Source organism: Periplaneta americana, chromosome 2 (genome assembly GCF_040183065.1).
Source record: "Periplaneta americana isolate PAMFEO1 chromosome 2, P.americana_PAMFEO1_priV1, whole genome shotgun sequence".
NCBI lineage: Eukaryota > Metazoa > Arthropoda > Insecta > Blattodea > Blattidae > Periplaneta > Periplaneta americana.
The window spans coordinates 108,727,582-108,741,918 of NC_091118.1; the positions used below are offsets into that span (position 1 = coordinate 108,727,582).

General features: G+C 36.5%; 1 protein-coding gene across 2 annotated transcripts in view; it reads right to left on the reverse strand.

Moving 5' to 3' along the window:
• Positions 1 to 14,337, reverse strand: part of LOC138694482 (tudor domain-containing protein 1-like) — a 186,411-nt gene that overhangs the window by 155,471 nt on the left and 16,603 nt on the right. For both annotated transcript variants that reach the window (XM_069818245.1, XM_069818244.1), the window contains exon 3: positions 4,675 to 4,735. In XM_069818245.1, coding sequence (XP_069674346.1) covers positions 4,675 to 4,735 — 61 coding nt within the window. The remainder of the gene's footprint in view (positions 1 to 4,674; positions 4,736 to 14,337) is intronic.

Genomic DNA, 14,337 nt, shown 5'->3' on the forward strand with positions numbered 1-14,337 from the left:
TTTAGAGCCCGAGGTACTGCCCCTCCTTCAGGCAACTCCACATGTCATATTTCAGCAGGCCACATGTGGCGAGGATTATGTACGCCTTCTTTGAAGAACAACGGATATCACTGCTTCACTGGACTGCAAGTTCACCAGACATGTTGCCCATCGAACATGTCAGGGATATGGTAGGTCAGCAACTTGTTCGTCATAGTCATCCAACACCCACTCTTGAAGCTTTGTGGATTCACATACAAACTGCATGGAGATTCCCCAGGAACATATCCAGGCACTCTTTGATTCCATGCCATGATGCTTAGAGGCTCTGACTGCAGCGCATGGAGGCTTCACACTATACTGAAATCTCATGGTAACAGATCAGGTACAGTTCTGTAATTCTAATTCTAATCATTTGTGTATTGTCATGTACCTGATCTGTGGTATCAATTTCATTTCAGTCACATGTATCCTTCTTGGTGATGCAATTTCCACAATAATCAGTGTATATTATAAAGGGATTGTAAATGCTGAATCTATTACTCATTTACATTCGTCTACAAAATGAAATTGTGGGGAAAAAGCATTCAGTATCATGTTTTCCAATTCAGGTTCTGAAAAATCCAAAAGCAATTCGGGGAATTAAAATTTCATGTATTACTGAAAGGAATCTATATTTAATAAGTGAAAACAGTAATGATCCTCATACTCTTAACTACAGAGCTTTATTTATAAACATTGTATGCTCATGCACTGTTTATGCCTCACCTAGGTACTGCTCATGTCACTCCCATAGTTCAACTCTGCTTTCGATCCAGTTGCCCAACAATTCATGTTTATACCTGCTTCCTGACAGTTTCACAACAATTACATTCATTTGCGAACATGGTTACAGTTTACTCTAGAGCAGTGGTTCCCAAACTTTTCTGAACGCAGATTCCTTTCAACTTAAAAAAAAAAAAGATTCACAGATCCTCAAATAAAAAATTAGATTAAACTAATTTAATTTAATCACTAGATTAATATAGATATAAATATAATATGCCTCCATATTTATATTCTGTGCGTATTTAACATCCACAATATGTCTACAACTACATTAAATTACCATGCATAGCCATGAGTTCATAAACTGCAGTAGTATTTATGAACTGTGTGTAATTTTTTCAGTAATTACATGTATAATTATAAAAAAAATACATTCAAATTGCTAATGTGAAGAATGGTGGTTTCCTTGTCTCACATATTTCTTTCAAGTTGGAGATGGACGAAAATTGAAGTCCGCTAAATCTCTGTTTTAAAGTAGTGTCTGTGTCACATCAAGCAAACTCTCAAATTAAAGTTCTTGCATTATTATGAGCTTCCCCTGCTAGTGCTATGCGGTAACTTATCCAGTATGAAGCCTATGTAGCATTTTCATTGTCAGTTTTCGACTTTTCACAAACTTATTCTGACACTGTTTTTAACTCTTCCAGTTTACACTGAAAAAAATGTACATTCTTGTTCTTACATTTGGAATGATTTATTTCCAAATGTCTACGCAGTTTTGCAGGCAATAAAGAACTGTTACTTAACACTTTGTTACATAGCACACAAAGAGTGTCTGGAGCAATTTTAGTGTCTGTATTAAGTACATCCAAGAGTAAAATATGATTTATCATATTTTCGTTTTTTGGATGATTCACCTGTTTTTAAATTACCACTGCTGGGGTGTGATACATGACAAGGTGATCGACTGGTTTCTGTATTTGTAGAACTCATTTTTAGTGTCTTTTATTAGCCACCGATCCACTGAGACTTCACTGTATAATATGAAAATTAAAATAATTTGTAATATTACATTAATATTATTCTGTGCAGAATCAAAGACACGTGGTTATTAAAACAAAGTTTAACACGAACACCTCATATAAGCCTCCTCGCATCTTCTTGACATTACTTCGTATATTAGGTGTTTCAATCTATTTCAAATTGTTATTTCTCACTCTAACGACACGCACGCACGCACGCACGCACGCACGCACGCACGCACGCACGCACGCACGCACGCGCACACACACACACACACACACACACACACACACACACACACACACAGCGCAAAACAACTCAGTTTCGAAAATAAGTTTTTGCGTAATAAGTTCCTTCGGAATTAAGGTACACAGGAGGAAATTGTACTGTCTACAGTTCAGGGACATTCGTTTGTGTCGCTGCAAGTCATGTGATCATAAGCATCCGTACCATACCGCACATGCGCAGGAGTAGACTGAAGCAAGGGACTTGTGCGGAGTGTGTGTCCACACCATTAGAGCTTGCATCACAATAGCTGAGAGATGTGTTACAGAACTGGTCGAATTAGGGCAGTTGGTCACTATGAATGGGCACGTGACACAAGTGGTATGGAAATCGATATGTGACTTGTTGAGGTGTATGGTTCGGACATGACATCGGAGCAAATGGTTTGGTGATGGTGTCAGCAGTTCCGTGATGGGCGTGAGTGTGGCAGATGAACAGCAGCCTGGACACCCAGGGATATCGATTACAGAGATGAATGTCGGACAGAAATGTGGTAACAGCATATTTCACTTTGTCGTCATTGCTGTAATGGTGTCCAAACAGCTCCCCCTTCAAGGCTTGGAACATGTGGAAGTCACTGGGTACAAGTTGGAACTGTAGGAGGGATGATCCATGGTTTTCCAACTGAACCTCGCCAGAAGAGCTGCTGTTGCTGCCACCGTGTAGGGTCTTGCATTGTCATGGAGTATCGTTGGGCATTCACTGTCCCTTCATGAAGGAAGTCGAGCAAAAGAACTCCCTTTGTGTCCCAAAAGTTAGTCAACATGACCTTGCCAGCAGACGGGGACATTTTGAACATCTTCTTGACTGGAGATCTTGAATGCTTCCATTCCATGGTTCACACTTTGTCGAACTGGCAGGTCACCATGTGTGATGTTGCCTTAGCACTGAATATCAGATATGCCCGAGTGCACCACATCATGAGGGAAATCCTTGACTACGCAAAGTGGGAGTACGATGGGTGTCTCGACTCCCTATCACATGTCTCAAAGAATGGGCGTCAGTCTTCCACATCTCCTTAGTTATGAACAGGAAGACAATTTTTGTTCCTCATTATGACAGGGGACGAGAGTTGGGAGCACCACCACACTCTGAAGACAAAGCATCCCTCCATGAAATGCAAGAATTCCAAGACCCCAATCAAGGAGAAGTTCAAAATAACCATGTCTGCTGACAAAGTCACATGACTGTCTTTTGGGATGCAAAGGGAGTTCTTTTGCTCAACTTTCTTCGTGAAGGGACAGCGAGTGCCCAATGATACTGCAATACACTGAGCAGTTGTAACTGCCATTCAACGAAAAAGACCAGGACTTCCGTTGCTGAGTGTTGTGCTTCTTCATGACCATGAAAGACCCCACTCGGCGGCAGCAACAGCAGCTGTTATGGAGAGGTCTGGTTGGAAAGCATGGATATCCCCCTGACAGTCCCAATGTTGTGCTCGGAGACTTCTGCTTGTTCCCAGTCTTGAAGAGGGAGCTGTCTGGACACCATTACAGCAGCAAGGACGAAATGGAACGTGCTATTACTGCATTTGTCCGGGCTCAGGATGTGGATATATATGAGAACAGGTTTTTAAAACTCATAAAGAGGTATAAGTGTCTCAATGTTCACATAAACTGCGAGGAGAAGCAGATGAGAGATGTCTCTTTCTATTCTATTGTCTATTGATTTCCTCAATAAAGATCTTGGACATAACTGACCTGCGAAACATATTTTCGAAACTGCCTCTATGTATGTGTGTGTGTGTGTGTGTGTGTGCGCGCGCGCGCGCGCGCGAGCACGTGTGCGTGTTGTCGTGCACGCGCGTGTATGTGTGTGTGTTTTTGTGTTCGTCTATTTAGCTGAGGAGGATGACATTTCCACCTTCTTCTATAAGTTAAGATAACATAAGACTTCATACAAGTTTTAGGAAGCGATAAGTACATGTCTGAGCTGTAAAACACAGCATGAGTGGACTAGATTCATAAATATAGCCCTGTACTCTATGAACTGCAAAATTTTAACAAAAGTTATAAAAGAGGCAAAAAATGCATCTGACTAAATAACCTACTATACATACGATAGTGTAGTAAAACCTTTCAACGTTGCAGAATCATCAACAATTTTAATTTCTTAATTCACAAACCATACTACACAAAATGTATAAGCCAACCTCCCCTCTCCCCAGAATTGCATATAAACTTTAGACAATAACATTATGTTAAGATATGAAAACTTGCTTCAACTGATTTGACTCATACGTACTAGTAAAAATGTCCAACTTTACCCATATCACTACGAAATTTGCAATGGCAAGTTATATATTTAAAAGCTAATTTTCTCCAAAAAATATGAAACCAATTTCACGGATTTCTAAATAAAATTGACTGTTCTGTCTGACAAAGGATTCGCCACAGATTTTATAATCTGAAAAAATTACTCTTCATTTTTAAGACAGTTTTTATTCTCTGTGAATGGACTGGACATGTGTACACACAAACATGCATATAAGCATATACATACACACCTATTCTCAAAGATCCCCTAAGGTTTGTCCTATAGAAAACATTCCAATACGAAATGTGCAAAATCATAATTTCAACCAAATCTAACTTTATTTATATTAAAACATTCCCTTACCTCTGACAACTGTCCAGGGATATTCCTTATATGTAATTTGTAAGGGTTCTCATGATCCACTCTGAAAATTAAGAGAAAAATTAACATTACCTTACAATTTTTAAAAACTTATGTTATACGTCACATACAATCCATAAAAAAAATTTCATATGATATATAAAATCAACAAGATTGCATTTTCACACATCTCATAATACTGTATTTCATCGCATATTGTTTTTTTACTATGTTATTAACGACATTATATCAATTACTAGGTTATTTAGCATTGATGGGATTGGTGATAGCAAGACGAGGCAGAGGATTCACCATAAATTACCTGACATTCACCTTACGGTTGGCGAAAACCTCGGAAAAAACCCAACTAGGTAATCAGCTCAAATGGGGATCGAACCCGCATCCAAAAGCAACTCTGGATTGACAGGCAAGCATCTTAGCCAACTGAGCTATGCCAGTGGCTAGCATAATGGTCGAATCCTTAAAAATATTATTTTAAAATGTGTCGCCACTGCCCTTCCAGATTATAAGGTCCATAAGTACAAAAGGTCCACAAAAAAAATGTCCACAAACTAAATAGTCCAACATTTAAAGTCCTACATACAATTTGTCCATGGAGTGAAAAAGCCCAACATCTATGTGGCCCACCATTTTATAAAGCCCATCATACGAAAGGTCAATACAAAAAAGTCCAAGATACAAAGTTGTTCAACAGAGATGAGTTACTAACTGTAATGATCTGTTGGGAATAACAATAGTGTTTCCACAGTTTAGTATATACAGTTGCGAAGCTCAATACTTACTAACTATGCAAACATAGACAGCTGAAATATGCATCCATAGATAGTTGCTAGCCACCAGGATCGCTACTATCGCCTCATCACAGACTCTTTCCCTAGCAGACCATAAAATGTATTGTACTTTTATATCGTGTTCTTTTGAAAAATTAACACCTTCCTTCCACTATTTAAATACGAAATACATAAGGTTTATATATTATTTTCATAAAGTATATATTATATTTTATAAACTCACCTTCCTGGATCTTTCGGAAGGATAACTCTGACCTCTTTTTCTTAGAATTTATAGTGCTACAAACGTCTCCTTGTCCCATATTATTACTCAAATTATTGTATTTTAGCCATTTACAGTTATTACAACCGATAACGAACATTTCACAGTTTACACAACTTTTCACAACAATGCGATATACAGCACAGTCAATGCCTTTTCGATCTAGACCAGGCCGTAATATATGTTCGGGTTTTCTGTTGCAGAAATAATTACAAAACTGTATTATTTTAATGTGAAGAGAATTTTACATGTTAACATAATCTTTTCGCATCAACATTTTAAGTTTAGAATGGAAGCTATTTTGAGGTTTAATAAAAAAGAATTTATATTGTGATTTTAATATAGCACATCTACCTTCCTTGATAAAGACAGAAAATTTATCATACCACTCTTATGAAATTAGTGTACGTACGATTGTTACTTCGTCTCTTAGCTAGTAGATAAATGCAATAATTCAATACTCAATTGTAGTATTAAAATACAGACAAATTGAATGTGTGGAGTATCATACATGACATTATGCTTAATTATAATGTATAATTGTGAATTTAGGAATATAAGTAATAGTAAACATAACCTATAATAAATTAAATACTATTATAGTCACAATCATGCCATGGTATGAAAGAAAAATTTCACAACCTCGAGCAGGAATCGAACCTGCGACTTCCTGTTCTCCGGTCAGGCGCTCTAATGGCAGGGCATTGGAGACCACTAAAATTAGACAGAAAGGGGCAACTGGGACAGTAAACATAACCTATAATTTCAACATATCTAAATATCCGTGCGGTGCAACTGAAAATTATTGAATCGTGCATAAATGAATGTACAATAATTTCGCAATAATTAAACGAAATAAAGGCAGGTAGGTCTATTACACATACAAACAACGTAATTTTCACACCAAAAATAATATTACACCTTAACTCACAAGGAATTATGTCTGAAGTGTCTCCTAATCATTGTTTTAAATTTTATTAATGCAATTACACTACATTTTAGAGAAATATATGTTACTTTTTATGCATTCCAATTAATTTATATGGTTGAAATGCCGCCCTTCGTGATCGGGTTAAGAGAGTCACATGGTCTGCCTTACGGCCTGTATTAGATCATGATGGCAGTGACACAGTCTATTGTTCCTAGTACACACAGCGCTCCAAGCGGCTAGCAACTATCGCGAGAAATGCAAAAAATCACCCCAAGCTTCGCGACTGTATATACTAGACTGTGGTGTTTCGTTGCTACAGCACTGAATGCTTGTTGACTGGCATTCCCTCAGGCAGTAGTGAGTGAGTGTCTTTTCCACTTCAATCAAGCAATATGGAGAAATGTAGTCAACAGGGATCTGAGGGCATAATATTTGGATATTGAGAATCCTGAAGTAAGAAACCAAATACAGGAAATTATGGGACTGCCATTTATTCCGCTAAATGACTTGCAATTTGTTTGGGATTGAATGAATGATTTATGGACGATATCTTGGACTTAGCATCTTACATTGAATTTACATAATATATTACTGGTCATCTGGCAAGAAGACGAAAGTGAGCAGTTCCCCATATATTTTCTCCTGAGAAATGGAACATCTATGAATTAGTAATTAATGGCAGACAGCGTACGAATAATGTTGTTGAAGGATTCCACTCTCAATTCCAAAGACTTGTCGTGGCACATCACGTGAACATTTGGCAATTCATTAGCCATTTGCAACAACAGCAATGGGAAATACAACATTTAGTAACCCAGGTTCTTGGTGGGCATACAAATATTAAGCGGCCAGTAAATTAACGGTAGGTCTATATCAATAATCAAACGAGAATTTTCAACAATGTCTGTAATTAGCAAGATTACAAAGATAGGAATGAAATTTTTCGATATTCTAGAGTGACATCATACCATCTAAAATTATATAGTGACCCTCAAGATAAACAAAAGATGTATCTTTTGTATTACATATGTATTATGTATAGCATAACTGAAATTACAATCAATTTCTCGGCACTTTCCTTGCAGTTTTCCTTGTCGGACATTTTAGGGAAATGGACGAATTTATTTGTGGACATTTTTAAGAAGAGGACTTGCTGACAGTGGACTTTTTCAGGTAAGGACATTTTTATGGCATGGACGAATTTTCTATGTGGACATTTCTAAAGGCTGCACATTTTCGTAGAGAGGACATATTACAAAGTGGACCATATCTCACTCAACCTCCACTGCAACATAAAGCACCGTTATGCCCAAGGTCGAATGTGCGAGAAACAGTAGTGGCCACTGACGAAAGTGAATGGACAGGGTGTTCGAAATATTAACACCAAGCCAATAATTAGCCATAAATGCCTTCAGTTCAGTACAATTGTTGGTTGTGAGTAGTAGTTGTTTACAAGTGTTCAAATACTTTTTTTAGGCCTAGACCAATCATCTTTCTGCGGACTGGTCCAGTAGTCTGATAACATAGACTTCAGTGTACCAGATGTAGTATCAGTACATGTGATTCAACAATATCATAAATGTTTTCAATTAAAAATTAAGTGTTTTTAATTCAACAACACCACAGTAATTTTTAAAGGTATTATTCATGTTACGGTTCCAGTGTCCCTCCTTCCCCTTTCACTTTGAATAGTGCAAACTTGGTCCTGTTTGCTAGCACAATCCCCTGTTACATGGAAACTGAGCACTGAAAGTTGATGCAACCAATCATTACAATTTTATTCTTCACATCTTGACATACAGTATATTGTTCGCACCATATAGCCTATTAAAAAAAAAAAAAAAAAAAAAAAACTAAAAAATGTGACAATTAAGCTTATTCGATGAAATACGGTAATTGTGATGACAAATATGGCATTCTAGAAACAATGATCAATGATCTTCAATATTGTCTCTTATGATACCACTACATTGTATAAAGGAAATGTGCTTAAAACTATCCTTTCACTCCCCCCCCCCTCCACAAAAAAAATCAAACGTGTCTGCAATTAAACTAAGAATATGAACACATTTTAGAATCTATATACTTTAGTATTTTTAATGAACTGCATTATACTATAATGTTATCACTGTATTTATTTTAATATTTGCAGCAAATCACATATCAATAGCTTTTATTTTACTGTAGTTAGGGGCAGAAAAAGATTGCAAGCCACTTCCATGCATACAAACGTGAGAAATGGAACAAAATGTCTAGTTTTACTTTGAAAACGCACACAGATTTTCATTAACAGGTTATGGAAGGTGTGGGAGCTTCGGTTCAATTACATGATGGAACATCTTAATAAAAGAATTCGAATAATCAACATATAGCATGTGTTCTTGCCAAAACTGAACTGCAGTATTGCAAAAAGAAGGAAATGTTTTCCTAAATCACATTTTAACTGCTGATGAAATGTGCGTTTATTCACTTCATTCTTAAATTGAGAAGATAAAATGCAGAATAACATGCACCAAATTTGCTAAGAATGAAAATTGTATGGCACAGCCAGAGTGCATTTAAAATCATACACATCATGGTTTTCCAATCGAAATGGGCTTGTGCTCTATCATTTTCTTTTAGAAGTATGATCTGCCCTTCACTGCAAACAACCAGAATTTTGCATCACAGTGTCAATCTGCATTATACATACACGGTGTTTTGCCAAATGGCAGGTCTTTCACCTCCCAGTGCATCCTTCAATAGGCAGTTTCTTCTCAGCCAGTGACCCAATCAATTCCTTTTTCTCTTCCTGATCAGTTTCAGCATCATTCTTTCTTCACCAACTCTTTCCAACACAGCTTCATTTTTTATTCTGTCTTCTCATTTCACACATTCCATTCTTCCACATATTCACATTTTGGATAAATCTTAGAGAACAGATCGGCAGTAGGAGAAGTTATCCACGCTCTTTCTGCACACTCACCACATGGCAGCTGCTCTCTCTATCTATCCCCACCCCGGTGGCTCATTCCCTAGCCAACCATAATGAAAAATGCATTCGACACAACACACAACAAACCAAATAAAATGTGCATTCGACATTCACGTATTTAGCATAACACAAAACACAACAAACCAAAATAAAATGTGTGTGAAGCCAAATGTGCATTTCACACTCACGTATTTGGCATAACACAACACTCACTTGTGAACGCAACACTGTCAGAGACCCACATTTCGATTGTATTCCACACACAAGTCACCAGAGCCTTGTCTGCTTTAATCAGGACTCGCCATGTGATTTGGGAAGACATTACAGTATTTTCTACAATACATTATGTTAGTCCCCATTGAACATAAGTAGATCCATTTTCCCCTCTTTCAGCAAGTCGCCTGGTAGCTGAGTGGTGTAAAGCACGTTACCAACAGCTTGCGTGCATTTCGTTGGTAAGTTTGGAAGATCAAATCCTAGCCTGAGCGAAAGAAATAAGAAAAAAAGAGAGAGGTGGTGCCTGGGAGAGAGAGAGAGAGAGAGAGAGAGAGAGAGAGAGAGTGGGGCGAGATTGGCAGGGAGATAAGACAGAGTTCTAATTTTGCTTAGTAGATAGCACTTTGTTCCACTTTTGTCCACTAGCTATCACCCCACCCAAACTCATACTTCCACTCTTTCCCGCTAGTGTCTGGTGAACTAGTAGGGGAAAAGTGGAGGGGATGGTGGGCGGAGCTTCTATGATCTGGTCTTTAAGATTTTCCCCACATTTCAAATGTTTCCATTTGCTTCTCTTCACTTTGTCGTGTTTCTGTCCCATACAAGTCACACTTCACTAGTCTCTTCCTTAGTTCTTTTTCCAGAGGTCTGCAGAAGATGCTCCTTTTTCTATCAAAAGCTCCCTTTGCCAATGCTATAATAACAATGAAATATCACATTACATCATGACATGCAACATCTGATTGTCCTGAAACTGGGAGGTTTTGGCATACCCTCAGACTCTGGATCTCATTTCTTGCAACTATTGATTGATTGTCGCTGTTCAAAAACTACTTTGTAGCTAATTAGCTAATGTTTTGAATAAGATGAAGCTATTAACTCTGCTGTCACTGTGCATCCCTTCATAATCTCAGCAAGGAAAATTACAGACCTCTAAATTATGCATTTACGTTACAAGATCATACCAGGAATGAATACCAATATGATTAAAAGTGTGTAAGAGTGACAATTATTATAATCATTTAAACTGTATAGTATTGTTTTTTTTCAGTAACAATAATGACAGAGTAAACAATGATATAGTTTTCTTTTTTCTTTAATTGTTTATTTCACGATGCTTTTTCAACTGCAATGGTTATACTATGTCTGAATGAGATGAAAGTGATGTCAAAAAAATGAGTCCGGGGTCCAATGCCGGAAGTTATTCAGCATTTGCTCTTATTGGGTTGAGGGAAAACCGCGGAAAAAACCTCAACCAGGTAACTTGTCCCAACTAGGATTAAAATCAGTTACTTTTTTTTTTTGTGTGGGGGGGGGGGGGGGTAGGAGAGTATAACATTTTTCTTTTTTACAGTTATGTACATTTACTGAGCATGGGCAGTATGTTTAATTGGAACTTGTAAAATTCAGGTGGCCCAAATTTTGTTTCTGTATCTGTATACTCATGGGGGGGGGGGGGGGGGGAAGCAGCTCGCTGTGTTTTTTTTTTTAATTGACCATCAAATGGTACAGTTATCAGCATAAATTCAACATGCATATAAATCGCAATAATATAATTTAAACTAATCCTAATGTTGTGGTATATAAGAACATGCATCATAAGCAAAATTTAGAATGCTGAGATGCTGTATTTACATGTGTAAATGCTTGCTGATCGAAAAATAGGTATTAAGAGATAATATCAGTATAATTATGCCAACTTCAATGTTATACTGATGTATTCTGTATCTCCTTCATAGCTTAATGAATAGCATGTTAGCCTGCTAATAAAATGTTCTGTGTTCAGTCCCAGGTAGGGTTGCCAGGTCTTACAGGTCTTACTTTTTCTCCATAAGCTTTACGTTTTTTTTTCCATATAGTTTATGGTTTACGTTTTTCTTTTGCCTGTAAGACTATTTCTTCTTTATTTAATCCACACACATCAAAACAATCTTGTTTTGAAAGTCCTGGAATATTGCAATTACAATGACATTACATAGATGACAATGTTCCTTTTTAATAGTTGTTTGTGAGTTTTATGCCTATATGATGCATTATCTTAAAAAATGCTACAATTCTACAGAAAATAATCAATACTGAAAGTTACACAGCTTTTCACAGAACCAAGAATTAGATTATTCTATGTCTGAAAATCAAGTTGATATATTGAGACTGTAAGAATTTGCAAACCTTGATGAACTATGTAAGGAGTTTTATAAGATTATGGTTGTTTTATTAGAAATTAATCATTATCAAGAAAGTGATGTTTGGTAAGGGGCCTTATTTTTTTCTAAAGTTTATCATGGAAGTGTTTCAATCATAAATAAAGTCATTATTAAGGTCTGTAGTAGCCTTCCAACTTGTAATACCTTTATAGGAAGGGTTTTACACTAATGAAGAATAAATGGATAATTGTTAACAGGAGTCATCCTGAGTTTATCAAAGCAAAACTACAAATTGTACTGAATTTATCTTTCGCTTGTGAACATTTTCACCAATTTGCAAAAGAAGATGAGTTAGTGGGGTTTAAAAAGGATGCATCAGCTACTATGGCTATTTGTGCCCTTGCAAAAGAGGATGAAAAATTGTTAAAAGCAGCTGAGTTGCAAGAGAAATGCCAGGAGTAAATTAAATTTAAATTATGTAAATGACAGTGTTCTATTCAATGTAATAAAATAAATATATTATTAGGGTCAATTATTATATCTTTGCAATTTGAATGTCTGTTACTAACTTCCATATATGAATGGCAAATTCACATTTTGTATTCATTTAATAGTTAATATTGATAAACATATTTTCTTTACGTGGATAAAGTGGTTTTCATGTGCTATATTGTAATATTGCACTAGGTTACGTTATGTTACTGAAGTTATCAAATATGATGGCTAAGTGGGACACCATTTTTGTGTCGCGAATATTATTAGGCATTTTCAGTGTTTCATGCCATGTGCATATGTCGTGTAGTCATCCAATGATTTTGTATCTTATTGCGTGATATTAGTTTACATATCTTTCAAGCTTTTGTTGACATCTTTTGTAATTACATTGCTTGGTGTTGTCTGTTGGTCATGTAGAACTGTGTAAACAAAGTGAATAGTGTGTCTGATGACATCACTTTGTCATCATCTTTGCAGTTCTGGTAACATAGACTTATGACGCTAAGTTATTTTCTAGACGGATATTAGTGAACATGTATATTGCTGCAGGCCCTAAGATTAGGAACTGAATGAGCATTTGTAGTGAAAATTTAGGGGTCGAGTTGTTTGTTGTTTAGTCAAATGTCTAAAGACAGATTTGAATCTCACAAGTGACACCAAAATAAGTAATCATTCATGAGGCAATTAAGCCAGGAGATAATGGAGTAGGGTGGCCAGTTCCTTCCCCCCTCCATTGCATACATTGCTGACTAGTTACATATTACACTAATCAGACAATATTGTTCTTCCTACCACACTATCACGTGAAATGTAATGCCTAACATATCAGCCAGACCCTCAATCAGAGGTGTGAGGGGGTTGAGTGAAGTTGAATATTGTTGGAAATTTAGAGGTTTAGGCTTACTGACATTATATTATAGGAATTTAATGGGTTTATTGAGGTTATATGTTATTAGAAGTTTAGCAGTTTACTAGAATTTTAGATGTTTAATTATTGTTGTTATATATTACTCGAAATTTAGGGGTTTATTGTCATTTTATATTAGTGCAAGGTTAGGGTTTATTAACAATAGAATGCCCGGACTTTGCGAACACCCTAATAAGGCCACCAGAACAAAAATGTCCCATTGGTAATCAGATGTGTCTTGGGCCAGAAACTGATCTTTTTTATGTAAGAAATGGATCTTTTGCATGAAAAAGACTCTATGATCATCAAATAACATTTTTCTAAATGTTGAACATCAAGTACAGTTGTATCAGAAAGTTACTGTTACGATATATTTTCATGTAAAATAACATAAAAGAAATTTTTCACGTAAATCTCGTACATAATACGAAATATCTTATGTAGATGTTTGGTGTATATTTTGATATACATCTTGAAGAACTATGACTTCTTGATGACATCAATCAAGTATAATCAGGTTAAAAGTTTACATGACATGTTGAAACTTACTAGGTAAGTAAACACATGCTGAAAAGTAAATGAATGATACAAATGACATACTTTAGCCTAATTTACATTATTTTTCACACAGAAGTACAGTCCTTGCAGGTACCTATATATCTTCATCAGTAGATTGAGAATTACAGGATGCACAAACATAAGAAACAACAGCAACACATTTTTTGCAGACTGCTTTGTCACAATGCACATTTATAAGAACTTTCAACTTTATTACGGAATTTTTGTACCTGATGGCGATGGGGACTACCTACTTCTAATGTTTCCGTGTAGTGGCAGGTGCATTCCCCTTATTATGTTCCATAGTAACACTTCACAGTATCAGGCTTTAACTTTGTACACCTGGATGTGGAGCTCAAAATTATGA